Genomic DNA, 27,753 nt, shown 5'->3' on the forward strand with positions numbered 1-27,753 from the left:
AATACCATTCAGGAACTAGATCAGTTGTTTCTGAGTTAATTTAGACCCCTTTTACACCGGGTCTGATATAAGGTGGCTCAAATCAGTCTCGGAACAGTTTGATCGAATTTGTATGTTTTAAACATGACTTTATAGTGTTCACACTTTCTGTATAGTTTGGCCTTATCCAGATATAATCCTGACACTCAGGACACATGAAGTGACCAGGTGTTAGGAGCTTAGGTTTCATTCACACAGCAGATGTAAAAGTCAAATCTGATCTTTTGTACATTTGTGATGCAGATGTGTTATCTGTGTAGCAGTGCAGTGTCCATTTCAAATCTAGCAGTAGTTACAAGAAATCTTTGAAAGCTCCTATCATGCCAGCAAAATTAAACCGAAACTTCACATGAAGCATTGCCTTTTTGAGCAATAACTTTGCTGAAAAAATGGGATTTGGTCAACTTTTACCTGCTGTGTGAATGTAACCTAAACGTTTCTGTTAGCTAGCTGTTTTTATCAAGTTGTGGTTTTATTGTGGGAAAGGTTGGGTGAGAACAAAATGTAAGAATAAATAATTTAAAGAATAAATTCCTCATAGAAATGTCTTTTCAACCCAATGAAAAATACATCCTTTCAACATGTTCGAAATGTAAGCTTCAAAAATGTTGTATTACTGAGCAAATGGGCACTGTAGTCTTTTAGTGATATTTTTTCTTTTACATAAAATTATTACACAAAATGGTTATGAATTCACTGCCTGATGTCTAAGACACAGTTGTACTGTAGTTTTGAGAATATTTTAGGTCTAAAACATGTACTTTAAATTTAATATAATTAAAATAGTGGAAAAATGTATGCAGGGCTTATATTTCAACTAATTGAAGAAGACTTTATAGATCTTTATATTCATGTTATGTTTTGGATTGGGCAGCAGAAACTGGGAAATGTGGTCTAATTAAAACTGAATGCAGTGTATAATAGTAGTAGATATGCAGTAGATAATATCAAACCTTATATCAATTTCACACTAGTTATATAATAAAAAAGTGACAAATTTAATTTAAAAAATGTTTAGTATTCTATCTTCGACCAAACATTTCATTTTGTTGGTTTGGTTTCAGACAAATACTTCATATTGTTGCATTGCTAAGAATAATAATCTCTTATAATAAACAACAATATAGATACTTAAAAGGCTCTTTGCCTGTTTTTTTGTTTTTGTTTTATAGTTTCTTCTGTTTTTAAATGGCCAAAATAAAATTTCAGTAAAATGTAGAAATACTGTTTGTTGCTTAAAGTGCTTAGAGCTATTTCCAGATGCATTTTTCAGAAAACCTAAAAAGCTAATTTTTAAAATGTCTAGAATGTAAGTATCCAGTCTCTGAAGATGAATGCGCTCTGCTCGAGTGAAGGTGAAGAATAACATGGGGCTGGACGCAGAAGGATGAGCCAACAGTGGGTAATGAACATGGTTTAGGAATATGAGATGGAGACAGATAAACATTTATTTATGTTTGTACCTCCCTGAAACTGTCATCTTCCTTCACCTCCTCCACCTCTCTCTGTCTCTCTTTCTCCCAGTCTTCTCCTCGGCACACCTCTGATCTCTGCTCTCTCTGCTTTCTGTCATATGTTCTCTGTTTTTTCTCGTGTGCTGGCAGGCTGATGTAAAGGCCTGAGAATGGGGAAACACCCGGGGAGTGTTTGCACACACTCCTGTCCTTTACTGCACAGAGGGAACTCCTGACTGTCACTCGCTGGGATCTCACACTTCTACATCTCTTTTCTTTTTACAAGGTAAGAGGCACTTGGGCACAGTGGCAACAGCTGGATGTAGATTAAGGATTAAGACTTTTATCATATTGAAAGGTATGTATCATGTGCATCTTTTCTTTACTTATGATTATTCAGTAGTGTAAAAAATATATATTATATCTAGAACCAGCAGTGGTTCCACAGAACATAGGTGATTTGGTCCTCAGTCTATCTGTCTGTTTTAGTATTGCATTGAATAGAAGTGACAACCTGTTATATCCTTAACTTATTATTCAGTTATCAATCTCTAAACCTACTGAAAAACTTCAGTAATCATTTAGTGAAACTGCAGTGTAAGGTGCGCATTAGTGAGAATGAGTAATGAAAGAATGAACCCTTATATGGACCCATGGAATTGAAAGGTTTATCTGATAATATGATGGTAGTGTGGGGAAGCTCTTAAACCAAAACATATTTCTGATGTGTTTGAAAAAAAAAAAAATAATAATATATATATATATATATATATATATATATATATATATATATATATATATATATATATATATATATTGTTATACTATTTTTGTGTAGCTATCATACAAAACCTTACATCTCGCATATGGAAACTTTACAGGAGAAGAAAAAAACATTACCGTCAACTTCAACTTAATTTTCATGTTAATGTTTAACTTTCAGTTAGATATTAAGTTTTTGCATGAAAGTTGTAAAATATTTGCACTGTAAATTCGTATAATTGTAACTTTTAACTTACAGAGAGTTAATTTTTATTTCAATATAAAAGTGACAAATGTAATCTGTTCCCATAATTTATTGTTGTTTAACATTTTATTTAGTCCTAAAACATTTGGTAATAAATATTTAATGCAAGAGTGAATGAGAAACTGAGTTTCACAGATATGAAAGCAAAATTAAAAATAGTCATTACAAACATACAATCCAACTGTTTTTATTTACTAAAATGATGCAAAGGACAAAGAATAAAGGGTTCTAACTTGTGCCAAAAATACACCTTTTTGGGGCTTTTTTGTAGCATAAGGTTCTTTAAAGGACTAAACACAACTACTGTATTTAATCAGCTTGAGCTGAGGAACCATGTACCCAGTAAAAAAATACTTTAAGCATTAGAGATATCATTTCTCTACATATATTTTTTTCCTTCACTTAATAATCAGATTGTATTCCATTATAATAAGCCCATAACAAATCCATATCAGCTCATGAGGGACTTTAGTTATTATTAATTAGTTGCATTGAAATGTGCAGCACAGTTCACACACAGAGGTATGGTGTCTAACATCATTACAACCCTCTCATATCCTACAATCTCTCAACTATAACGACCGCCGCTTTCATGTGGTGTTATCATACTGACCACGCAGGCTGCCAGTGTGCCAGTGATGCTGAAGGTCCTGCTGTATATCACGGCTCTGTCAGCAGGCTTTAGAACACAGTGTTTACACAGACCTCCACCACAGGCCCTGTTACTATGGCGTCATTTGTTGTGTTCTGATCTGTTATGCTTATGATACTCTGTCTCGTGTCTGGTTCGCGCTGACACGTCTTCAACACAGAGCTGTTTTAGCAAGTTTCTTGGCTGCTGTGTTCCGCAGGTTGCTGTAGGTTCCAGTAGGTCCCAGTAGGTTCCAGTAACTGAGGCTGAATGCGAAGAAGAGAGAGGGACATCTCATATCTCGTTGGTGGACCAGGTGGACAAGACTGCCTATTGGAATGGCAACACAGTGTCATAGGTGACCTATGGTCCCACTATGCCCACACACAGTACAATAGGCAACAAGACACTTCTCAAGTCCACAGAAAGTAACAGTTATTTTGCAGACAAATTTCTGACATTAGGGTGCTTTAGTCTCAATTAACAAAACAACAACATCTAGCAGTCAGTTAGGTGAACATGACAACTTAAATAGAATGAATCTGCCTAATCTGACAAAAACAGAAAGCATGCCTCTAAAGTCTCTTTTTTTAGAAAAACGTATCTACCAATCCAAACACTCTAGTAAATCATTCTTGGAATTGCATGGCCATTCCACCATTTAACCAGCTATTCCATGTTTGACGAGTGCATCAGCTAACAAACTTAGCTTAATTATAATTAGGTTATATATCTTTATGCACTTAGAAAAAATTGTTTTGTAATGATTTCTTCTGTGTGAACAAAAAAGTTTATTTCCATCCCAGTAATTCTTTGGGATAAGCGTCACTGAGTTTATCATTTAATAAAAAAAAGCCCTTTCAATGTTAACCAAATTTTTGTAGCAACATTTTTGTAATGTTTTAGCCAAACTGACTAGAGAAAGACATGGAGTAATGGGGTATTGAGGAGTGTCATATATATAGAGACTGACAGGAGGCTAGTGTTAACACAGACCAGGCGCTGGTCCATGGTGCTGATTTTTAAACAGGCTCTCTCAGGCAGCTAATGCACATGTGCCAAAGCTATTCATAAAATAAGTACTATTTTATTATTTCCAAGCACAGTATTTTATAGTGTTTAATTAGTAGGAAAGAAAACCCCACAGACAAGCTGAGGGAATGTATTTTTTATAGGCAGTGTATCTGTACATATATATTCTTTCACATCACCATTCATTCCTCTGCTTCTGGTTTCATCTTAACATTGTTAGGCAGAAAAGCCTAGCAATTAGTAATCATATTTCCCTTTGTAATTACATTTCCCCTGCAGATTGGTTACATGGACATGACAGATGAAACCACCTGAATCGGAGTTCCAGAGAAGTGCTTAGGAACCATGCGTTGCTCAACCTTGTTGATGATCCTGACAGCTGTACTGCTGTATCTGGTGATGGGGGCACTGGTGTTTGGCTGGCTGGAAACACCTGAAGAAAAATTAGCCTATGAACAACTTCTCACCTCTCGCCATGACTTCCTGCACAACCACTCCTGCGTCAGAGAGAAAAGCCTCACTGAGTTCACTCAGGTACATTTGTTTGCACAGGTAAACAGACGAATCCCAAGGGGGATTTCACAAAACTGGATTTTTTTGGCCATGTTCAGACTGCAGACAAATCTGCAGTGTTTTCTTTGGTTACCAAAATGGTTTCAGTAACTACCCTTTGGTGCCCTTTTTGGATGTGATGAAGTTGTTGTTTGGTGTGCTGTAAGTGACACAAAAGACAAATTTAAAATCTTCTCTACAAATCTGATTGTAATCACAATTTAAACCACTTTAAACCACTTTGTGGATTCACAAAAAATGGACTTCATGTGGTTTCTAGCTGTCCAGGCAATTAAAAAATCAATCTGGATAAAATCTAGATGTGCAACAACTGGATTTAGACTGGCAGTCGGAACATAGCCTTAGTTAATCAGACTAAACTTAATTGATGATCATGAAAAAGAACCCTTAAACCAAAAACTCAGGAATGCTCATTAGTTAGAACAGGTGTTTTAGTTTGTGAAAACTCCTAGTTTGGACCACTAGTGACCTAGTGGTCCAATGTCTTATAATTCTCTTGTAATTCTACAGAAAGTGGTTGATGCGATTGAGGCTGGAGTTGATGCTAGAAGCACTGCTAATTTCACCAGTAGGTGGGATCTGTCCAATGCTTTTTTCTTCTGTGGAACCATTATCACCACCATTGGTGAGTTTTACAGGTTTACCCCTCTGATGATAGACTACATGTCATTACTAAACTGTAAAGGTCATAATATAGTGTGTCCTCTTCTGTGTGCTTCCTTCTGTCCAGGTTTTGGGAACCTTTCCCCAAAGACACAGGGAGGCCAGCTGTTTTGTATATTCTATGCATTAGTAGGAATCCCTATGTTTGGAATTCTCTTAGCTGGAGTGGGCGATCACCTGGGAACTATACTCCGGAGAGCAGTAGCAAAGATAGAGGGTCTGTTTCTGGTGAGAACTTTAATTATCAACTGATGAACCAGTATATGGTATTTTATGTTTGTTTAGTTTGATCACTTAGTTTTATCCCCAACTTTTGGAGCTAAAGCAGTATTCTTTAGTCCTGGTCCTGGTACCTGCATGCCCTGCACATTTTAGAGGACTGCCTGTTTTAATAAGCCCACTGCAACTTTAAGTTGATTAGATGTATAAGCTATTTTGGAAGAAGGGTAAATCACATATTTGCAGGGCCCGGGCGGCAGGACTAGGACTGAAAGACTCTGAGCTAGAGGATATGTTTTGATAACAGCTATGTTTTCTCTACTCTTTTTCATAACTGCAGAAACGGGTGAGTGCTACCAGTGTGAGGGTCATATCTGCTGTCTTCTCCATTCTGATTGGTTGCTTGATCTTTATTGCCTTGCCAACCTTGGTGTTTCAAGAAGTGGAAAAATGGACTCTTCTGGAGGCAGGATACTTTGTAGTAATCACGCTGACAACTGTGGGCTTTGGTGATTATGTAGCAGGTACTTAATTACCTTCTTAATGATGTTACGGGGGCAGGATATTGCATTTGCGTTGGGTTTGCGGGAAGCCTCAGAAGAAATTTTCTCCCGGCATGCTCAACATTCTCTAATTTAGCTCATTTCCCCTGGTGATTTGAAAAGTTAATAACATTTAAGCTGATTAAGCCAGCCTCAGTGAAAAAATGATTTTATCCAGGAGCGCACATTTAGATAAGAGATAATCATTCAGTATCTACTCCTAATAAAGTCAGCTAGTTAGAGATTTCATGGCTGTTTCATTAGACACTTGAAGCCCTACATGTTAATTGAGTTTAAGTCTGAAATAAATTTTGTCCATCTTAACTCCCCAAGACAATCGCAGAAATGGCTCTCCTCTCTACAAACCACTGGTGTGGCTTTGGATTGTATTTGGTTTGGCGTATTTCGCTTCCATCCTCACTATGATAGGCAACTGGCTCAGAGTGCTCTCCAAGAAAACTAGAGCAGAGGTGGGTTTAATAAAAAGTCTATTTGTGTGTGCTAATATTTATATATGCAGTTTCACCGTGAGTCATTTATAGCCTCTCATTCTACATTTAATGATATATATTTATTAATGCTTGTCTTGTCTACAGATGGAAGAGCTGAGAGCCCATGCCACAGATTGGACTCAGAACATCCAGAACATGTCTATGGATTTCCGTATCCCTGTCCCTCTGGACCTTAATGACCCATTCCAGCTCCAGCGCAGACGCCGAAGGAAACGCCACCGTGGCGCCCACCATCGACACCCGAGGTTGGCTGTGGATGGGCTTCCTCATGGGGTGTCCCTTGAGGCTGAGGCTGTCAAGGAAAATGGGCATCTGTTTGTGAGCTGGCCTGGTTCCCGATATAACACTGCTTCTGACACCAGGTGGGAGGGGGTCTGTGCTAACCTCTGCTTCATTTGATGTACCATCCTTTATATTTTATACAGAATATTTCATGAATATTGGAGCAATAAAGACAGATGGAAGAAAGATGAGATTGGTGACTGCATAAGTTTAGTGTTTATTGGCAATGTTAGCCTATCAGTTCCCAAACCACAGATAACAAGCACATGGCACATCATGTGTAGTTGATTTTTCACCAAACTACTCTTTTAGGGCAGACATGTATTATTAGTCCTAATCATTAAAAATGTAGATATGAGGCTTGCATACAACAGCATCTTAACCACAGCTTAATAGGGAAATGTTATCTTTGCCCAGGTTGTATGCGAAGTACGAAATGAGGCCTGGATCAAGGCTTACATCAGGTCAGAGGTCCAGGCCTGTCTCCCGGCCTGAGCTGAGGTCCCAGTCAAAGCCTGCATCAAAGTCTGGATCTAGATCAGTTTCTGGGTCAGATTCCAGATCCGAGATTTCGTCAGAATCCTGGTCTGGGTCTGACTGGAACTCGCAGGAGTCTGGTTCTGTCTCTGGGCCTGAAACTGCTGAGAAAAGGCCTTTAAGCATAAAGGACATCCCTGCTGTCTTGGTTGCGAGCTATTCTGCTCTTCCTGCACCTTCTCCATCTCTTTCTTCTCCATCGTCCCCTTCTTCTCCCCAACGCCCATCTCTCCTGGACTTCTTTGGTGAGAACCTGGCCTACATCGACGAGTCCTCTGACACTCTGAGCGACCGAATCAAACCGTCCGGCAGCGGGACGAACCGGCCTCGCAAACCCAAGCGGAGAAGCATGAGGAGGCAGCTCCCCTACAGGAGTCCTACTGGACTACAGAGTGAGTGCAGCAGTGAACTTCAACCCCCATCAAACCCCCCGACACCCCCACCTCTCAAAGACTGACTGTGACACCTAAGGTCAGCAGTTCTGTAGATTTCTAGAACCACAAAATGATGTAGTGTGTAACAGTGCACACTGCAGTCAGTGGCCGCAGCCTGCAATACGTTAGTGGAAGGAGAGGACCATCAGAGTTCATTGCAGTTAGGTTGCCTTTTTAAACGGTGTGAAGGCGTGACTGCTGCTTTGCAGCAGAAAGGAGTTAAAGGTTGTCTGAGTACTGAGTGGTAATTTGTCACCAAAGAGCTTGACAAAAAGCTAGACAATGATTTATGCTGTGTTCATAGTGTACGAATGTAGCACTTCAGCAAATTGGTCCTGTCTTGATATGTAAGCACCAGGTCATGTGACTTGTAGCATAAATATAACCAAATAATTGGTTGTACGCTGGTTATAAGGTTGCTATATATGTTAAAATTTTCAGGCAAAAAAGTTCTGTATAATTTAATGAATATGCTAAAAACAGGATTTAGTGGGTCATTATAAACAAATGTAACACATCTTCTATTTTTTATATGTTGATATAAAATAATACATTTCCTTAGAAACTAGTTTGTCTCAATATGCCCTGCATGTGACTGGCCACTATTAAATTATTATTTCAAAGATATCCAAACAGCATAACCAACAACAAACCGCTCTGTGTAAATTTGTTTACATCTTAACCCTTTAACATCCTCACCAAGAAAATAAGATGGGACACCTTTTAATTTTTTAAGAGCCTGTTTTTGAAATATACACCTCTATCAAACATTTATGGTGAAAATTTGTGATGAAATCAGAACACATAAAAAAAATCAGAACGTTTCCCTTGTATAAAGTTACATAATTTCATCCATCACCTCTTGAAACTATGCCAAAAATAACGTTTTACCAAAAACTATTAATATATTCAGTGATTTACAAATAAATAATAAAAAGGCATATTATTGAATGACACAGTGACCTCTAGTGGATTATATTGACTTAGATTAAAGTGTTACACATTGAATTATGCAGAAATTCTGGTAAATCATTTTCAATATACTCCCTCTAAAATACAGTGCTGTGCCATAAACACAGATCACGTGCCATATTTACAGAAGTCTTACGCACATTTGCTACATTAATTTGCCACATATTGTTTTAGTGATGGCTTTTTTTTTTTTTTTTTTTACAATTTTTTTTACAACAAAGTTTTTTATACAGTTTCTTTTGAGTGATTGTTGTGATTTTCTCGTTTGCACTTGATATTTTCAATTTGTGGCATGCACAATATTGTGACTGCTTTCAGAATGCATTACAATTGCATCACTTTGTACCTCTGAAATGTTTTAAATGTCTTATATTTACAGTTTTTTTATGTCTTACATAATCCATGTCAGATAAATGTAATAGTGTAATAGATTTGTGGATCATGTGACTAATATTCATAAGTAGAAATGGATTAAATGTAAACTGTTTTTTTTTCTTTGAAAGCAGTTCAGGGTCAGGCCGGGTCAGGTTTGGTGTGAACTCTGAATGACTGGATGGCGCCCTCTTATGGCTGTCTGACTATACAAGCATTTTACTGCTTTTCCTAAAAGCTCTCTCACCATTTCCTGTTTTTGCTCCTGTTGTCCTACTCCACAGACTAACTACAGATACTGAAGGCCTAGTATAAACTGAGTGAACTTGTATGATGTATATGTGTATGTAGAATATATTAATTCTGTGGTTGGAAAGCTGGGTCTGAAATGACATACATACACGCACACACTCCCACATACACTTTACACACACACGCACAGTAACCTGATTCTTTACACAACTCACCCTTTCCCAGAATAGGCCTGAATACATCTACTCAAACCCTCATTTTACATTACGTAAACAAAACTTGAGATAGATCGCAAAAACACAAACAACGTGTTTATGGAAAAGTCCAAACAAATTGGAAGGTGCCGACCAGATGAACTTTTAAATGCCCGGGGTGGCAGATGAGAGTGAGAGAGAGAGAGAGAAAAACGTTGCAGGCCAGCGGGAGACAGCTCCAGGAATGGCTTTTGTAAGGCCCTGGAAAGCTTGACTGCGGGGATAAGTGGCGGGTGCGCTTAGTGAAGGGGGTATTTAGAGGCAAGAGGACAAACACATGATGGTGGTTTAGTGAGGAGCCTCGCCACAGGGCCGGCAAAGCTCCCCTAATTTCTACCTCTGAGGGCCTGCAGCTCAGCCCCACCTAACACTGCCTCCCTACACCCAGAGGGCTGTTGTCTGGGCTTGAACGCCTTTTTTCCCATCTGTCTCACCCAGAAAATCAGGCCTTATCGGCTTTTGTGCATGTGTTTTGTTTCCTTAGTTTATTTAAGCTGTGATTTTCTCAGGCTTTAGATGTTTTCTGCTCACATACACTTCTTGTCAAAGAAACAGTTTGCAAAAACAGATGCCCCCAGAAGGAAGTGTGGGATTGCAATGCTATTTTAAAGGCAGATAAAAGTTACCAGAAACAATAAATGATTAAAATATAAACTGATATGGCCAACGCTTGGTCACGTTTATTGAGCTACACACGTAAAAATATTGAATAATGCATGTGTAACACAACATTCCAGACATCTAAGCATGGAGTTGAAGAAGTTCCTAATGGTGTCCTGTGATAATCCATTCCAGCAGATTAAATATTCTCACAGTTTCTGTAGATTTTGTGGTAGGGTTGGAGTGTTGACAGAGCATTTGTATCCCACGCATTTTCAATCAGGGATATGTCTGATGATGTGTCTTTAAGGCAGGTTCTTGAGATGGCAGCAGTGTGTGGACTAGTATTGTACTGTTTCAATAGTACACCAGAGAGTGTGTTCAGAAATGGTAGGGAAACTGTTTAAAAACTCTTATTAATGTAACATTTAGCTGTCAAGGTGCTTGTAATGAAGACCAAAGTTTTTTTTTTTTTTACTATTGGAGCTGAACACCATGCCTCCAAACAGATTTGTTGGTCGTCACTCCATGACAGTCTATGACACAACTGCTCACCAAGTTTTACGCCTGTCAGTTGATTCCTTATAAGTTCATCTACTTTTTTTGATGATGTGTAAAATGACTGTGCATGAATTATCCAATTGCTCTCCCAAAACAGCATGTGCAAAAATGTATATATGTAGATACCTTCACATTTATCCCATATAAACTGGTGTATAATTAAGTATCATATATAAAACATGTCGTTAAAAAACAAAAAGATGTATATATGGTGTTCTAAGTGATATAGAGCATTAATGCTGTTAATACAGGTACATAACTATGTCTGGTTATTCTCAGTATTTTACTCAGGCAGACAGATAAAGCATATTTTTCCAAAGAGTAGAAAGTAATACATTCATCTACTGAAGAGCTTTCCAGAGCATTCAGTTCGTAAATTCCATCTTCCTTCCAGAGAAACCAACCAGGAACAATTTTACAAGTAATGAAACCTTTCCCAAATTACGGACAATCAAAGTACCAGTTACACAGGAATGCAGTGACTATTAAGATTCACAGGATGTTTAGATTTAACCTGTCTTTCCTAAACTGAGTGAAAAGACTTCATGAACAATTGTCAAACCACAATCTCCGATTGTGGCACAGTGGTGTAAACATGGTAATGCTGGTTAAGGTTTTTCTGAAATGAACTCAGAAATGATGCAGAACATAAAATGATGTCATGTCTAAACTCAGAATTCCACAACCCACTCAGAGACGCTTTAAGGCTGGTTTGGAGGCAAACTTTGTTTTGCTGTTATATCAAACAGAAAAACTGTGGGATTTATTTATATGAAATTCAAAATCCTGAACAAATTTAGAATCAGTTCTACTTCTACAATTGCCAGGATTTATTTAGTTGTGACTGTTCTTTTATTAAATCGAATTTCCATGCTATTATTGTACAAATACCCCCTAAATAAATAAAAGGCTTTATACAAAGCCATTAGAAATTATTTTTGGTATGGTATAATGGCTCGACTTTAATGGATAATCATAATCTTTATTTTTATTCAAAGAACCTAAGTTCTAGATCAAAATAAAAAAAAGGTTCCACTAATGTAATATCAATAGATGTAATGTAAGTCAATAGAACCTTTTTGCTATAAGCATGATGTGTTATTCATATTCTTGTTTGAACACTGTACAGATGTTTAAGTACCAACTTTAGCAGCCATAAACTGTGGTTTTAGTTAATGGTGACTGGTCACTAGCTGGAATATAAAAAGTCATTGTGAGCTGGGTTTCCCACAAGGTTCTTAGCACTGAGATTTAAATATTTTTTGGGTAACTGGACCCTGCTTTTTTGTGTTGTGTTCTTAAAACTATTATTCAAGTGAAATTCTCCTTTCAATTATTTCAATTATTTCAATTAAATTCTTCTTTCAATTAGGGTGACTCCCTCTAACTAAATATATTATACTACTTATTGTGTCTGTTCATTATTGCGGTGTTATTATTAATAGATCTGCCATGACATGCTCTTGCACAGTTCAACACAATGTAAACAAAGATGGTCCCCACCTCGTCATCATGGAATATGAGGTGGATATTTTGCGTCTTTGGGAGCTCCAGCTTGGTTTTGGTCTTCTGCTGAAGTTATATAAACAAAGATCCATATAGATCCTATTAAAGTCCATATCTCAAAAGGCCTGTTAAGACATTAATGCTGAACCTTCAAAACATCAAATTCTGGTCATACCTCTATATCTACATGCATATTTATGTACTACATCTTGAAAAAAAAGAGTCTTCATTTGATATCATTTGAATGATTAAGGAAAACGTCTTGTAATAAATTGTATTGCAAAAGAAAATATCCAAGCTGAAGGAATATTTTAATGAAATACCTGTAACCTGATCTTGCTGGTCTACACTTTTACTAGGAGTCTAAATCTAGAAGGCCATGAAAGTGACTCTCAGCTGAATTACACCTGCCACAGTTTATTATTTTGTGGCTTGTGTAGGCTGTAGGGAAGGAAGTAGGAAAACGTAGGAAGGAGCTGTGTGAACTTGATGGACTGCCTATGACATTCAGAGTACAGCCCATTCAGCCTGAATCTGGATCAGCTTTTAAGCCCCTTTCCTCCACCTAGAAAGCTTCAGAAACCACTGCTCAGAAATCTCTGCTCTGTGTAAAGCGGCGACTTCTGTGTGCAGACAGCCGGCCACGATGACTGAGCAGTTGCTTGGAGACGATATTTTTGTTGATTGGATATAGAAGCCGTTATGTAACTGCATTTAACAGAGTCTCTCTCTCTCTCACACTCTCATTCTCAGCATCCGCTTCGTCCTGGGTTATAAAAAGTTGTTTTCATAGGGCTCGAAAAGACGGAGGCATGCGCTGGTTTGGACTCTGGCAGCCAGACACAGAAAGCCTCTCATTTCCCAACGATCGGCCCCCCAGGCCGCAGAGCTCCACAGATAAACATTATAACAGCACAAAAAACTTAATGTCTCCGCTCAAAAACAAACAGCGGCCTGCCATGCCAAGACCTATACGGCTGGGTTTAAAGGATACACTGAGGCTTTATAGGTTTAGATGAGAGCGGGAGGAAATAACGGCCATATATAACATGTAGGCCAAAAGAGCAGCTGCTAAAAGAGCATTATTCAGCAGTAAAATACAGCAGATATGGACGGCACAGCTGATGTACTTCCAGAGACGCTCAGCTCGACGTGACCCATATTTCAGAGGTCTAAAGAGGATAGAGAGGGAGTGAAAGGCTCTCTATCAGCCTTTGCCTCCTCTGTTGTGCCACGCGTGACCACAGGCTGCGAGGCCCGGGCGGTCACATCCTGTTTACAGCGGACATCTGCAGCCCTGACCACAGGAGAGGTGCTCCTCAATACAGAAAGCAGCCCAGTATCAGCTAAGAGGGCTAACTCATGCAGTAAGTAAATAAAATAAATTAAATACGTAAATAAATACCATGTGTAAAAAGATGTATTCAGCAGGCTAAATAAAGTAAATCAATAGATAAAACCAAATAAGCAGATAATGAGCAGATGTGTATGACTTAACAAATACACTGACACGCCAAAAATCAAGGAATAGAAATGTATAAACTGTTTATAAAGTGTTACCTCAGGGGGCGATAGTAGTTGCGAAGTGCTGTCTTGTGAGTGTGTCTGAATACTGGCCAGCAAGCTCATGGCAAGGCGATGTGTAATTGGAGTTTGAGCGAGGCTTGATTGATAGTGGGTGCCAGATAGATTGACCATTTAATATTTATTTCAAGTTCTGTGGGCATTTAACATTCCTCAAACCACAGTATCTTGTGTGTATGAGGAATACGTCATAGAAGTGAGCGTTAATGATCGTAACCGGCGACATCTGACTAGAACTGTTTGTGCAGACAGACAAGAAACTGGCAGAATTCACATCCATAATGAACACACACACATATCTTGTGTGTAGTGCAGCATTCTTTGGGGACATAGCAAAAAAACTGGGACACAATATAGGTGTCAGTGTATGTCAGTGTAAATAAAGTCATTACATATCTAAACATAAATTATTGTAAATAAACACATGTATAAATAAACGTATGCATATGAAGCCAGTAAATAAATAACAACTAAAAAAAGCATCCTAACATTCTCATGTTTAAATAAAGTTCATCTGATTAAAAGTGCCCAATTTGAGTTATGTAATCAAATTTTATTATATTTGTTATATAAACATATACAACCCTTACCTGTCTGGGAAAAATATTTACACTTGCTGTAATCAAAAATATAAACTGCTCTACAGTAAACTGATCTTGCACAACTAGGTCCATACTCTATACAAGCAGCACACAGCAAAAAAGACCTTGGTGTGTTTCTTCTGTTCGTGACCACCACCGCCTGAACACATTATTTTTTACTCAAGCTGTATATTAAACTATAGACTACGATATAAACTGTTTGCTATGTGAAGAACAGAACGACTGATTATGATTATTAACCTGAAACAGTTTTGTTTTATAAGAAATGAAAGGAAATTAAAAGTTCGTCTTTCTCAAGTAATGCTGTGCAAGTCTCTGATTCACTTCAAAATGTGTGAAACCTGAGAAACAGCATGTGCACCAGGCTCTTCCTGATGTCCTCGGATTCTGTTCATCCTGCAAATTATGTCCTCTCCTCTCTTCTCCTGCACATCACCCAAAAAACACCCAAAAAACTCAATTTCTCCAGTAGTCCCACTTTAGTACCTCCAGCAATTAGCGGCATTTGCAGGATTTCACCACCATGTTGGAAAGCTGCTCCACTTTAGGGGTCCGGCCCAAGTAGTAAACAATAGTGAGGGGCTCCAGGTCCTGAGGCACACAGCAAGGAGACGCTGAAGCTTCAGGATTCATTTTATTATACAGCGGCAGAATCTGGAAAAGGGACAGAAAAATATACTTAATAGCTAGAAAAAGCTTGTAAAAACTTTGAAGATGTTAACCAGCATTGCCCAAAACCAGTCCCGGTGATCTACCACTAACACACCTGGCTCCAACATTCTGATTCTCTTAAAAACCTTGATAAGCTGGACTGGTCTGTAAGATTACTAATGTAAAAGATAATCGTGACTGGCCTTGGGCAGCTCCTGGCTGATTAGGGTAGAGAATTTAATCTACGCACCATATTATAGTGATTATCTGCACTCCACAAGTAAGGGCAGTTGCCAGCACAGAAATTTGCACGGTATCCCTTTGGCTCATGAATCCATTTCCAGTTTAGGTCCCGACGGAAGTCAATATAAAGAGACCTCAAACAGCAGCTTTGATCTGCATTCCTGTGGGAGAACAGACAAGAAATGACTATTTCTGGCACTATTTGAGCTGGATTTATTTTATACAGGATTATATCTCTGTCCTAAACTCAGGCAGTGTAAAACTAAAACACACCGATCACAAATAAACTTATTAGAGGCAGAACTGTGTTTAAAAACTCATTACACACGTTAACCTAATTCTAAACTAAAGATGGACAAAAATGAGTCTCCCATTAAAAAGAATATGGTTACTTAGGTGACAATCACAAACGTTGGCTTAGTAACCTACAATGCATTTTAGTCCAATATGTAGTATATTTTAAATATATTACAATAATATATTAAATATATTTCATTTACTACACTATAAATATATTTACTATGTCTGGGCAATATTGTAAATCTCAATATTGTTTAAATATATGAGCGATTCTCAAATAGGATTTTTAGTTCTTACATAACTACAGTTTTTTATTTGTCAACAAACTGCAATGCCTAAAGTGATGTGCAAGCTATTGTTGTTCCCTTTACATTTATTTATTTTTTTATTAGTGAGCAGCCCCCTTAAACCTTACATGGCGCTTTTATAACCTCCTTGTATTTCAGTTAAGGAAAATACAAATCAGTGCCACAAAGAAGCCACACAATCAAAGCAATTCGATTAACATAAGATGCATAAAGATGTACAAAACTGAAGTGCCCTCAAACTCAAATTTCAAATTTTGAAATACAGAGACAAATGGCATATATACTTAATATAGCAATAAAATGTAAATGTAAATTACTTAATGTATGTATTGATTGATGAAAATGATTCTGAATCTGTGATTTTAAAGTAAAAGTGCTACATAACCTAGCTCTAAAAGTAAAAAATTAAAGTCTGTCCAGACTATGTACCATATTTTATAGTCACTTTGCACTAACACATTTTATATACCTCTTTTATTTATTAAATATTATGTTTTGCTAAATTGTAATCAGTCACTAGGGATTTTCTTTGCAGTTTAATGTGTGTAGCTTGATTTGTCTCTGCTCAGCTATGCAGGAATGAAATGACACAAGCAAAAAAGGTTTCTGCACATCTCTGCAATATTTTTCCACACTTAAACACAAGGCACTCCCTAAGCAAGTCACTGCATGCAAACACTGGATACACTGTATGTTAGTAAGTTTACAATATAACAAAGTACAATGGTTCTTTTATAGATGCTACCACACACAAAACAATGTATCTGTCTTCTGAGCACTACCTTGAGCATGTTGTGGTGTCAGCAGCTGCCCTCTTTTTGCGAGTCTTTTTGCTGGGGTTGTCCAACCGGTCCGTGGGCAGGAGGGTCAATATGAGGTGCGGTGTCTTGGTACTGAACTCTATTTGACCTTTAGTGGCCCCTGTCCTTCTGTTCTGCCGCATCAGGTCATCATCAACACCTGTAACATTAAAATCAGCTTATACTAAACTTTGACTACATTGTCCACAGTTGCTGAAATCAGCAAAAGCATTTCAGACAAAGGGCAAACAATCTGAAATGAGACTGGAATTGAGAAGAAAAAGAACAGAGAGACCCTGACCTGCAAATCGAGCTTCTAGCTCCTCGCTCTTGTTGGGTACAATGTTGTTTGTGGATGGCACGAACGTGCAGCAAGGGCAATGAACGCTGAGCTTTAGACCCAGGTTCTTCTCTGAGTGGGAGGATAATGAAACACAATTATTCACTTCACACAGATTTGGAAAAGTAAAGACTTTGAAAAGTTTTATGTCCAAAAGTTCACATATTCACAGATTTAATTTTATTTAAACAGGGGACTAACTTTGTGTACCAGTTTGACCGACAGGTAACAGTGTTTCCTATAGGATGTCTTTCAGCAGTGGAAGTAGGCTAATGTTCAAATCATTACTGATATCAGCTACAGATTTTTTACTGATATCAGCTACAGAATTTTGCTAATTAGGTCTGAATCACAAACACCACTCAAAATTATCTCCTCTAGCTGCAGCTTTGGCTCATGTATGGTCACTCTGGAGTGTCCCATTCTACCAATGGTTTTCTATTAAGATGATATAAGCTGTGTGTGCACTACTGATTATTGATGACTGATATTCATTTATATTTCTGCTACTTGCCGACTCTCCCTAGTTTTGTGTATTTGTCTTAAAATGTATTTTATTCTATTTTATTTTATCTTTTATTAATTTATTTTAACAATTGCTCTTGGGTGTAACTGGACTGTGAATAGAATTTTGTTCCACATGTACCACATATGGTGTGAATGACAATAAAATCTCCTTGAATCCTTTAAACCTTGAATAGCTGTGTCAGCAATGGGTGCAAGTATCTGCAATCACTAATTAAAAGGGGTGTCTGGACACTTTTGGACATACAGTGTATGACAACAAAGAGAAGTGTTTATGAAATGATGAAAATGAGTCCACAGATCTTGCTCTGTGATGTTATTTGCAGATTTGTAAAATAGAAGAGCTTTAAGTTTGACAGCATTGAGTAATGATTAGCAACCCTGTGCGACTGTGAAGTGGCTGCTTGAACTCACTGACCTCTGAAAGCCATCCATTCCTTTACAGTCTCGGTCACATCCACAGACAGCCACGCCCCCTTGGCTTGTGGCTGTACAGTTCTTGAGTCTATATACCTCTGGGAGGCACCGGTGACGTCATCTGGCTTCAGAATCTGAAAGGACAGTACGAGACGAAGAAAAAGATGATGATGGTGATGATGCTAGACCAGCACTCTTACTCTGCAGAAACTGCAGGTCAGTTTTTATGTTCATGTCCATGATTATGACCTACCTGGTTGACTTCTACCCGCTGCTCAGTGGCACGAGCATGTGTGTTCTGAACCCTGAAGATGCGGAACTCTGCCTTCATGAGCGTGCTGGAGTTTCTGTCTACGTTGGTGATGTCAAACCGCACCACTCTGAAGTATGGACTGTGGGCCTGGGGGCCTATTGTATCTGTGGGGTTGGGGGTTTGGGGTAACAGGAAGCAGAAAATGTATGTGAATAAGGGAAACTTGACATATCAGACATATCATATGGGTGGGCGATATGATCCTAAAAAAAAAAAATCACGATTATTACAATAAGGATATATAGGACGATGTGACACAACACAAAATAAAAGTATTAATTTCAAGTATATACTTCTGCAACAAAACTTTTTAAACATTTAGTTACCAAACATTTAATTACCAAGCTCTGAACTTTTGATGCTTAAACTTCCCAGTAAATAGCAAAACAAATACAAAAGATACTGTTTTCAAGACAGAATACTGCTGCTATCATCGGAACTTTTTAACAATCTTTTTAAAGACTTTATCATATGATATGCTATACCATACCTATAGTCGGCCATTAACAAATAAACAATTCTAAGCATGTTATAGTAAATCTCAAAGTATATTAACTAGCTAAACCACTTATGATTCTTACACATTCTTATATTATAAACTGGGTGTACTGCTATAACCCTCTGTAATTTTATTATTAAATGTTATTAAATTTATTAAATTCATTTTTATGAACCTTCTGGCAAAAATAAACTATGACTTAACTCCTGTTAACCAATAAGGACAAATGGAGCTTTTTTGTCAGACCCTTTAAAAGATGTCACGATAATTACATTATCGATTTATTGTACAATAAAAGGACATCAATAAAATTTGATCTCTATCGTCTATTGTATTAATTTGTATGATTGTTCACATCAGTGAACAGTATTTTAGCCAGTCATGCAGTTAATGCTATTCTATTATTATTTTTGTTTTTTATATCAGTGAAATTTTAATGAAAATAAAGGAAAATATTAATTAAATTTATTTTTGAATTTGGTATTAATATTCAGAAGTGGGTATGGACTCTTATGGGGTTTATCATCAAATCTGGCTCATTACATTGCAAAACTACTAAATTAGCAAAACAAACTCTTAAGTCAGATAAATCTGTACTATAAAAATGCCATTCTCTGTCAGTAATATCAGGGATAAGCAGTAGCAATACGAGTAAAACACAGAGAGCAGAGCTCGCGCTGTACTGACTGTTGTCCGCGTGCTGGGGCAGCATGTCCACGCGCTGCACCTCTTTGGCGTAATAGTCCTCCTCGCTGCTCTCGCGCTCGCACGCCGCCTCGGCTTGCCGCTTGCGCTCCTTCAGCAGCTCCTTTGTGCTGTTGTAGAGCAGCATGACCTCCACGGGCACGGCGTCCGGCACCGGGGCGCTCGCGGGGTCCGGGGGTGCGCGGATGCGCAGCTTGCTGAGAATCTGCCCGCGCACTGCCTCTATCCGCTTAGACTTGTGCTCGTCCAGGTCGTAGGAGTGGCACGTGGAGAAGCCCTCGGCGGACACGGAGAGCTTCAGCACCAGCAGGAACAGGTTGATGAACCACATGGCTGAAGGAAAGGCGCGCGGAATGGGAAAAGAGAAGGAGAGAGAAAACAGAAAAAAAGGGGCAGAAGTTTCCTCGCGGAGTGGCCGGACCGCGCGATTGTGTGCGCGCGTGAGTGAATGCGCGCGCGTGTGCGTGCGTGGGCAGCAGCAGCGCGCAGCAGCGCCGCCGCCTTCACCTGCTCAACACTCCGCGTGGCGATCGCGTGCACGGTTTCACCGCCTTCCTTCGCTCGCGCAGGCTGTCAGGTTGGTTTGTTTGTACATAGTAAACTACCCAACTAACAGAGAAGGTTATAAGAACGTTTGGCAACGTTTCGGAAAGGTAACGGTACAGAAATATTTTTCCAGGAACGTTCTGAAAACATGTGAAATAATATTGGTACACATAACCTAGGTTAACGTTTCTAGCTAGATTAATACTAACATTATCAAAACGTTAAATAAGTAGCTAGATTACATTCACAAAACTATAAATTTCAAACATTAACACAGGTGACGTTGCAGCGATGTTATCAGAACGTTTATAAATAAAAACTTGACAATTTAAACGTTCTAAGAACGTTATCTAATTGTAACATTCACAAAACGTTATACTATCCAAATAACATTAAAAACGTTAATGCATTAATTACATAACAGTTTAGATTGGAATAAGCTATGCATATTTCTGCAGAACCTCTTCAGCTAACCTGGCTAAAAAACGTCGTACCTGGTCGATTATACTGACGACTTTTCTGGTATTCAGCATTATCTGAGCGATTTAAATACGATTTAGCGCAATACGTTACGGCACCGTCTTTTCTCTCAAGTGTTTCTGCCGGACCTCCGCTGTGGTTTGGATTCTTGCGGTCCAGAGCTTTGTGAGGAGTCGCTATTTTAGTTAAACTACTTTCTTCTTCTTAATGTTCCTCCCTACTTAACTTTCCCACGACACACAGGCCGCTCCACACACACTTAACTGTTTCCTTCTTCTGGAGAAAAACAATCAACAAAGTAACTTTAGGCAGACGTCCATATTTTTCACTTCTCCTAAATAACTAACGCTCACTGACTCTGACAAACACAGCGATCCTCTGACACACGATCAGCCTGGTTCACTCAGCAGTCCTGGGAGAGAGAGACAAAAAGAAAAATGTGGAAGAAATAAAATAGTTTATATTCCGCTCAGTAATGAGGAAAAAACTCGGTCAGACGCGACAAAACTTGTAGAAAACGTGAAACTTTCCCGAGAGAGAGAGGGAAAAAAGGAGAGAGCGAGGAGGAGGTAGAGAGAGGGAAAAAAACTACCCTGTTGCTCAGTTTTGAGAGAGAAGAGTGGGCAGATCATTCAGCCTTAGTGGATCTTTGGAATGTAATATGCTATAACCAATATCATTTGCATCTTGCACTTTTGCATATCTACAAAATCATGATTATTAGTGTGATTTTTAAATTATTGCTATGCAGAATATTTCAAGATATCAGCACCTCCAACTCTATACAGTTTCTGGATAATGTAGAGTAAGTAAGCAGCACAAGTATAGAACTACAGCAGGGTTCTATGTTTTTAAACAAAATAGCATACATTTTTTTCCAGTAGGAATGAATGGCAGACTGTTCAGAAATTATGTCACTATATTCAGCCCTTCCATACACCAGTTGACAAAAAGCACACAGACGGGTTTCTGACCATTACTCTTCAGTACTTTTACTGAAATGAATGAATGAGCTTTCGACTAACCATTTTAGGCACCTCACATTTTAGCAAAGAGTTTCTGGACACAAGTCTATTACACCTTAGCAACTAACACATACAGTGTATCACAGCAACACAGCAACAGCTGCAATCACACTCACTTTTTCTTAAAAAAAAAATAAGATTGCATATGAAAGCTTATTAACACACGTTTATACTATTGTTTTTGTAGCGCTTTATTTTACTTTACAATTTCTACTGGTTCCTAAACAGGCATATCAATCAATTCATCACTTTAGTTGAGGTGGCATTCCACACAAACTTACACATTTTAGCATAACTCCTTATCTAACATGTAAAACAAAGTCATGCAGAGTGAAATGTTTTGTACATAGTTGGAATTGTTCACATTTGTGGTAAATGGAAATAGACACCTGAAGTGTTTAAAGCCTTTAAAAAACATGGGTGGTTTTGAACACTGTCTAAAGCCTCAGACATTAAATGCATTCCAGTAACACTTACTTCCCTATGAAAAAGAGTGCTCAGGGTGTGCAGACATTTTAAGGGTGGTTCCAAACCACAGGGAGTGAAAACGTTCTGTTGGAAGGGAACTTCAAACATCACAGGGAGTCAACAACAGTTTATCACTTCACACCAATTCAGGAAAGTTTGCAAGCCTGCTGATAAACAAGTGTTGTTTTAGGATGTAGGATGTTCTAAATCAGGGGTGTCAAACCATATCCACAGGCTGCAGGTTACTGTATTCTAATCAATCAACAGCACACCTGATTCCACTTGTGTAAGTATTCAGTCAAGTTGTCGCTGTTCAATGAAAAACAAGTATTTACATTTTTGTCTACATAATGTGAACGCACAAACCATCCCCTTACACTGCCTCACATTTCTTGAAATACTGATAAATTAGGTTCCTAGGAATAGATTACTAACCAGACCAGCAGGGCCTTAACCACAAAGCCTGTGGTGACTCAAAAATATCAATCCACTGTAAATATAAAGATTAAAGTAGCAATACAGAGAGCTGGTCTTTTTTGCTCCTTACAGTCAGAATGTGGAATTTGATATTTGAGCCACCCCCTAACATTTACATGCTTACATACATTTTCTGACAAGCTGAGACTTTCCAGGTCTTGTTTTCTTCTTCTCCTCATCATCTCTGGGTCCTCAAACCTGAGTATGAACCATTGTACAAAATAAACCACTCAATTATACATACAATTATACAGCAGGTCTTTTTCAAAAATCAATCATGTTTTATACACTTCTAATACCGGTTGTCTGCGTTCTAAGGCTTCTCACGTAGCTCAACTGGCACAGCCTACATAATTACGAGTTTGATCCCCTTTATATCCCCCAGCCCACCTCACCAGTCTCACTTTCCACACACCAACAGATGAATGAATCACTCTCTTTTGGCACAGCTTTGGAATCTACTCCACAGAAAAGTTTCCACCAAGCTCAGGTGCTGCTGGATAATCAACAGTAGGCCATACAGTGTGCAGCAGTGAGGTGGAGAAACCAAAATAACTCTCACTGGGCCAGTGTTTTCAATTTGCTTCACCTACTGCTGTCTTCTTACTTTAGAACTAACATTTAATTTATTACACTGAAATGATTAATATCCACCTTAACACTTCAGTCCTTTCATTTGGACTACACCCTCTCTTTCTTCTACCTCTCCCTTCCCTCCGTCTCATTGTTAATTACAGTTCATGAACTACATGATCGTTAATCTTTCAAAAACAGCTTTACTGCAGATCTCCACCTCCCCCATTATAAGGTTATTATAGTGGCAGTCAGAGGGCTGTAATTGAACTTGAAGAAGTGGGCTAAACACAAGACTAAACGCTGAAAGGGCTTAAGAAATGCGCTCCAAGGCATAGAGACACCAAGCTATGAATTCTTTAGTAGGGTGGTTGATACCACTGCATGAAAATAGAGTGTTTTTTCCTGTTGAAACATGACTTAAGGATTTAAGCGTTTATTCAAACGCAAGAGGATAAGAAAAGGAAAAATCCTTATTTGGATTTGGAGGGTTTGGCGACACCTAGCGCCCACTGAAAGGGATAAGGGCGGAGGGATACAGCATACAAGGTTCTGGTGGTTAGCGGAAGGATTAAAATACTATATTTAAAAATAGCGACCCCCCCAAAAATGTAGTGCTTTTTTCTGGCTTCTCACAGTCTAAATATAATCTCAATTTAAAACTCCACGTCATCCTGAACTCAGAGCTTGGCATGTGAAGTTTTGAGAAGCTTCACAAAAAAAAAAAAGAAAATTAGGCAAACTTTAAAAGAGCCTGCAATTAAATGGGTCCAAACACCTTGTTGACATTTTAACAGTTCAGCATTCTTTTAATGTTCAGATCTATTTCAATTTAGGTATCACAGAAATGCACAAAGGCTTTGGAATCAGTCAGATGTTGTTCAACACACAGCAGGTAATTGTTATGATTTTAGAAATCTGTAGTGACTTATAATTAAGACATACTTCAGTTTGAACTGTCTGGAAAACCAAATACACTAAATACCAGGTACAGCAGTGGTGTAAACACTCCAAAACAAGTTTATTGAGGTGGTTGGTGAGGTAAAGTAATATAAAAAAAAAAATCTAAAATGAAAACATGATCACAGATCGCAGCTTAAAGGTGTCTGTGCAAGTATACTATTATATTGATAGTGTTTTGGTGATAATAGTCAGATAAGTGGAACTGCATTATATTGCAATGAATAAAAGTGTAGCATGTCTGTTGGTTTGTTTTAAGCTTAATTTTTTGTTGTATTTTAGCATAATTTATTTACTAAAATGTAAATTATTCACAGTTTGTTAATATGAAATGTACACTGTAGAGAAGATTATGAGAGTGGGTCTAAAACAATGTCTAACATTTCAGTGCAATGTCTAAAACAAAATGTAGCCAGTTCATTCACAACTCAAAAGAACCGGTTAATTAGTATGTTGTCTAAATTGCACATAAAGCAGATAATGGTAAAATATTGGTAAATAAGATTGTTGATAAGAAAAACCTTTACTATTTTGCAATGCAATGCCCAGCATGTATTTTACTATAAATGTATATGTATTTATAGTAAAGTAAATTAAAAGGAATTGCTTTATATCGTAGCCATTTAGTGTTATCAAACCTACTGATTTAGTTTTAATGTGTAAAGTTTGCAATTACCATTTAGTATATAAGTGCGCAACTGTGTACAAGAAACAACTTGAAGGATAGACAAAGGCAGACTACATAAATATGAACATAAATAAAAACCCACCACCAGAGAGCAGTGTTCCCAACGTCCTACTCTGAAATTATGGTGAAATTTTGCCACTGTACACTATGTGTAGAGTTGCTGAATAATATACCTTACATTGTTAATTTATGTGAATAAAAATATAGTGATTGCAAGTTTTTTTAAGACAATACATATTTATTTTAAAGTATATTACAAAGCATAATAAACAAACAAACAACTTAAAGAACAGGGCATACAAGAGCTGCAAGAATTAGGGACAATTTTTCATTCTTGCCAATATTTCAATCCATGTCCATCCATTCATTTTGAAGACTTGTTGCAATCCAATTTAACTCTGCTTCTGTCCAATTTAACAACAGTGGTTTTTTTTCATCATTTGTAAAAAGGAAGATGAAACATCACCTATGACTCATCTTCATTGAGCAGCATGTTGGGGACTCCTTTAGAGATGGGGAATTCTCTGCCTGATTCCGGACACTGTAGAGATCCCTCAATGACCTCCACCTACAAACAAGAAGACACTAACAGCTGTGAGTGAGGTATATTACAAGTAATACTCTGTATTTTAACTGATTACTGATTTTAAAAATAATGGACACATATCTTACCTCGAGCAGAACTCTGTGTACTTTACGTAAAAATTCTGCATCATTCTCATAGTTTTCTATGGGTGTGCCAGGCAAGTCCTGCAGGTGTCCCAGCTATAAAAACATATGACATGTTCACCATCATTTCACTGAAACAACCTAAAACAGTGATGCAGTTTGAAAAAGATCATGGTCCCTATAACCTTAGTACCACTTACCCCTTCCGCTGCCTGGATTAAAGCACTCCACTCAAGCTTTGGTATCATTCTGCTCACAAACTGAGGGTTGAACTCCACTTCGTTCACTTTGACCTCTGTGGCCTTCGGAAAATGGCAATATGAGAATATTTTAATGTATTTTGATACATTTTAACATTTTATAATACATTTTTGTAAGCATATCAAATAATTTCAGTGCTTGACCAACTGTGACAAAAAGTGTAATTAGTCCTGATTAACTGGAATACGTGCAGTATTTAAAAAAAAACTGTAGTATGTTGCAGTCTGTTTGACACAATATTTAATATTGGTTGTTAAGGTGGTGTTAATGTGACCAGAAAGTAGTAGAACAAACTTACTTTTATAATCTTTAGATAATTTAAAACAATAAAACTGGAGAAACATAAGTATAGTGAGGAAAGTGCCTCCTGAAGAGCTGCGCGAGGATTCTAGAGATTGCTTTGGATAATTTATCATCTGTTAGCCAACAACACTGATATATATGACCTGAACACAACTAACTGAAATGCCATTTCTGCTGCATCCAGCTTTGTGACACGCCCTGGATATTACAGACATTATCTTATTTACACCTGTAAACACTTTTGAAAATAGGCTTTAAAACCCATAGACTTATTTTCTGAGTGTAGCTGAAGCACCAAATCACAGTCAGAACATTCTAACAGTAGAGGTAAGCTCCTGTAATCAAGGAAACTTGTGCATTGCAGACTATAGCTACTGGTTTTACAAATATCTGGAAACGTGTGGACGGGCCTAATCAAATGTTATTATTAATATTATCCTTTGGGCAGCTTTTATTTGCTCAATTTTAAATGCAATTTGTTTTAAAAACAGTAAACCAAGAGTTTACTATCATTACACTGTATGGCAGTAAACACAAACGACTATACAGTTCTAAAGTCTAGTCCTAGAAAAAACACGAGTATTGTTAAATTAATTAATAAATAATCATTATGATGATCATGAAACGCCTGATATACAGAAGAAAGTGAACTGCAGGAAATTGTAGGGTTTAATAAGAGCAGATTAACCCGTTGCTGCTGCTGCCCTGCCTGGGTTTCTGTGTAATACAAGCCTGACTAAACTGGATGCGATGCTAGCTTCAGCATTAGCTACTGAAGAAGACAAAACATCAGACACACACAACACCAGCAACACAACTGAACAGCTAATACAACCTGAGGTGGGACAGAAAATTCCAGATAATCTGTTAAATTAAAGGCCAACTTCCGATTCATGCCAGTATGGAGACATTTAATGAGTGAACTAACGTTACTGGATACTAGGTTTCAGATGAGCTAGCTAACTGCTTACCTTTATCAGGAGTGGGTATCCATTAATTACACCTTTAACGTGCGAGGTGAGCATGTTGTGCGTCAGCAGCTTCATATCTGTGTAAGCTGGATCTACAGGTTTTGTGTAAATATAATAATATATAAGTTATGCTTAGTCGTTAGCTTTCCTTAGCGCCTCACGTGTATTTCTGCTTCTCGGATTAAACAGCGGCTACAGCCAACATCATAGACCACACATACTGCCCCCTGCAGGACACAGTGGCACAACCGTGAACTGAGTTACACTGATCAAATAAAGTATAATGAGTAAGATCTAATTCGTTTTCCAGACATATTAAAAAGCATATTAAAATAATATGGACTTTAATAAAAATAACTGTTAATACCAATTATTGCCGTAAAATAAAATCCAATAAAATGAGAACGCTTTTTTGTTTTGTCCCAATTAATGAAAATGCACATTCATTTAACCTTATTTCAGTATTTAAGGCAATATATCGAATTCGAATTATTCAGGAAAGTCAGTTTAAAACAACACATTTTTGACACCAGAAGTCAATAAAACAACAATAAAAACAAAAATTCTAGCAGCTGTCATGCAG

The 27,753-nt window shown here is 37.8% G+C and overlaps 3 protein-coding genes across 4 annotated transcripts; 1 reads left to right on the forward strand and 2 right to left on the reverse strand.

The window, feature by feature from the left end:
• Positions 1–1,524: 1,524 nt before the first annotated feature.
• kcnk4a (potassium channel, subfamily K, member 4a) lies at positions 1,525–9,665 on the forward strand. 2 transcript variants are annotated; one of them, XM_049484179.1, is made up of 9 exons: positions 1,525–1,851; positions 3,372–3,509; positions 4,463–4,717; positions 5,267–5,381; positions 5,487–5,647; positions 5,979–6,162; positions 6,514–6,650; positions 6,777–7,054; positions 7,392–9,665. In XM_049484179.1, exons 3-9 carry the CDS (start codon positions 4,529–4,531, stop codon positions 7,966–7,968), a joined length of 1,641 nt encoding a protein of 546 aa, XP_049340136.1. In that variant the 5' UTR covers positions 1,525–1,851; positions 3,372–3,509; positions 4,463–4,528; the 3' UTR covers positions 7,969–9,665. The 2 variants fall into 2 exon arrangements, with proteins under 2 accessions (XP_049340136.1, XP_007247502.1); XM_007247440.3 differs by having other exon boundaries at positions 1,525–1,779.
• Positions 9,666–12,313: 2,648 nt separating this feature from the next.
• On the reverse strand, positions 12,314–21,855 carry tgfb5 (transforming growth factor, beta 5). Its single transcript, XM_007247439.4, has 7 exons — positions 19,732–21,855; positions 18,486–18,649; positions 18,234–18,366; positions 17,252–17,362; positions 16,933–17,110; positions 15,550–15,703; positions 12,314–15,302 (listed from the first exon to the last, which is right to left on the reverse strand). Exons 1-7 carry the CDS (start codon positions 20,078–20,080, stop codon positions 15,144–15,146), a joined length of 1,248 nt encoding a protein of 415 aa, XP_007247501.1. The 5' UTR covers positions 20,081–21,855; the 3' UTR covers positions 12,314–15,143.
• A 3,328-nt stretch (positions 21,856–25,183) lies between these two features.
• On the reverse strand, positions 25,184–27,368 carry trmt112 (tRNA methyltransferase activator subunit 11-2). Its single transcript, XM_007247441.4, has 4 exons — positions 27,171–27,368; positions 25,836–25,937; positions 25,639–25,731; positions 25,184–25,534 (listed from the first exon to the last, which is right to left on the reverse strand). The coding sequence occupies exons 1-4, from the start codon at positions 27,243–27,245 to the stop codon at positions 25,433–25,435; spliced, it is 372 nt and encodes a 123-aa protein (XP_007247503.1). The 5' UTR covers positions 27,246–27,368; the 3' UTR covers positions 25,184–25,432.
• Positions 27,369–27,753: the final 385 nt, after the last annotated feature.

This window comes from Astyanax mexicanus, chromosome 10, assembly GCF_023375975.1.
Source record: "Astyanax mexicanus isolate ESR-SI-001 chromosome 10, AstMex3_surface, whole genome shotgun sequence".
NCBI lineage: Eukaryota > Metazoa > Chordata > Actinopteri > Characiformes > Acestrorhamphidae > Astyanax > Astyanax mexicanus.

Bases quoted from the DNA above. Each gene is read 5' to 3' on its own strand.
- tgfb5 (XM_007247439.4), bottom strand. From the start codon at position 20,080: ATGTGGTTCATCAACCTGTTCCTGCTGGTGCTGAAGCTCTCCGTGTCC. The intron at 17,363-18,233 runs GTCAGTGAGTTC...CCTCCCACTCAG, and splicing joins GGAATGGATGGCTTTCAGAG to AGAAGAACCTGGGTCTAAAG. The intron at 17,111-17,251 runs GTCAGGGTCTCT...TTAATGTTACAG, and splicing joins GCTAGAAGCTCGATTTGCAG to GTGTTGATGATGACCTGATG.
- trmt112 (XM_007247441.4), bottom strand. From the start codon at position 27,245: ATGAAGCTGCTGACGCACAACATGCTCACCTCGCACGTTAAAGGTGTA. The intron at 25,938-27,170 runs GTAAGCAGTTAG...CATTTTCCGAAG, and splicing joins GATACCCACTCCTGATAAAG to GCCACAGAGGTCAAAGTGAA. The intron at 25,732-25,835 runs GTAAGTGGTACT...ATGTTTTTATAG, and splicing joins TAATCCAGGCAGCGGAAGGG to CTGGGACACCTGCAGGACTT.
- kcnk4a (XM_049484179.1), top strand. From the start codon at position 4,529: ATGCGTTGCTCAACCTTGTTGATGATCCTGACAGCTGTACTGCTGTAT. The intron at 4,718-5,266 runs GTACATTTGTTT...GTAATTCTACAG, and splicing joins GCCTCACTGAGTTCACTCAG to AAAGTGGTTGATGCGATTGA. The intron at 5,382-5,486 runs GTGAGTTTTACA...CCTTCTGTCCAG, and splicing joins AACCATTATCACCACCATTG to GTTTTGGGAACCTTTCCCCA.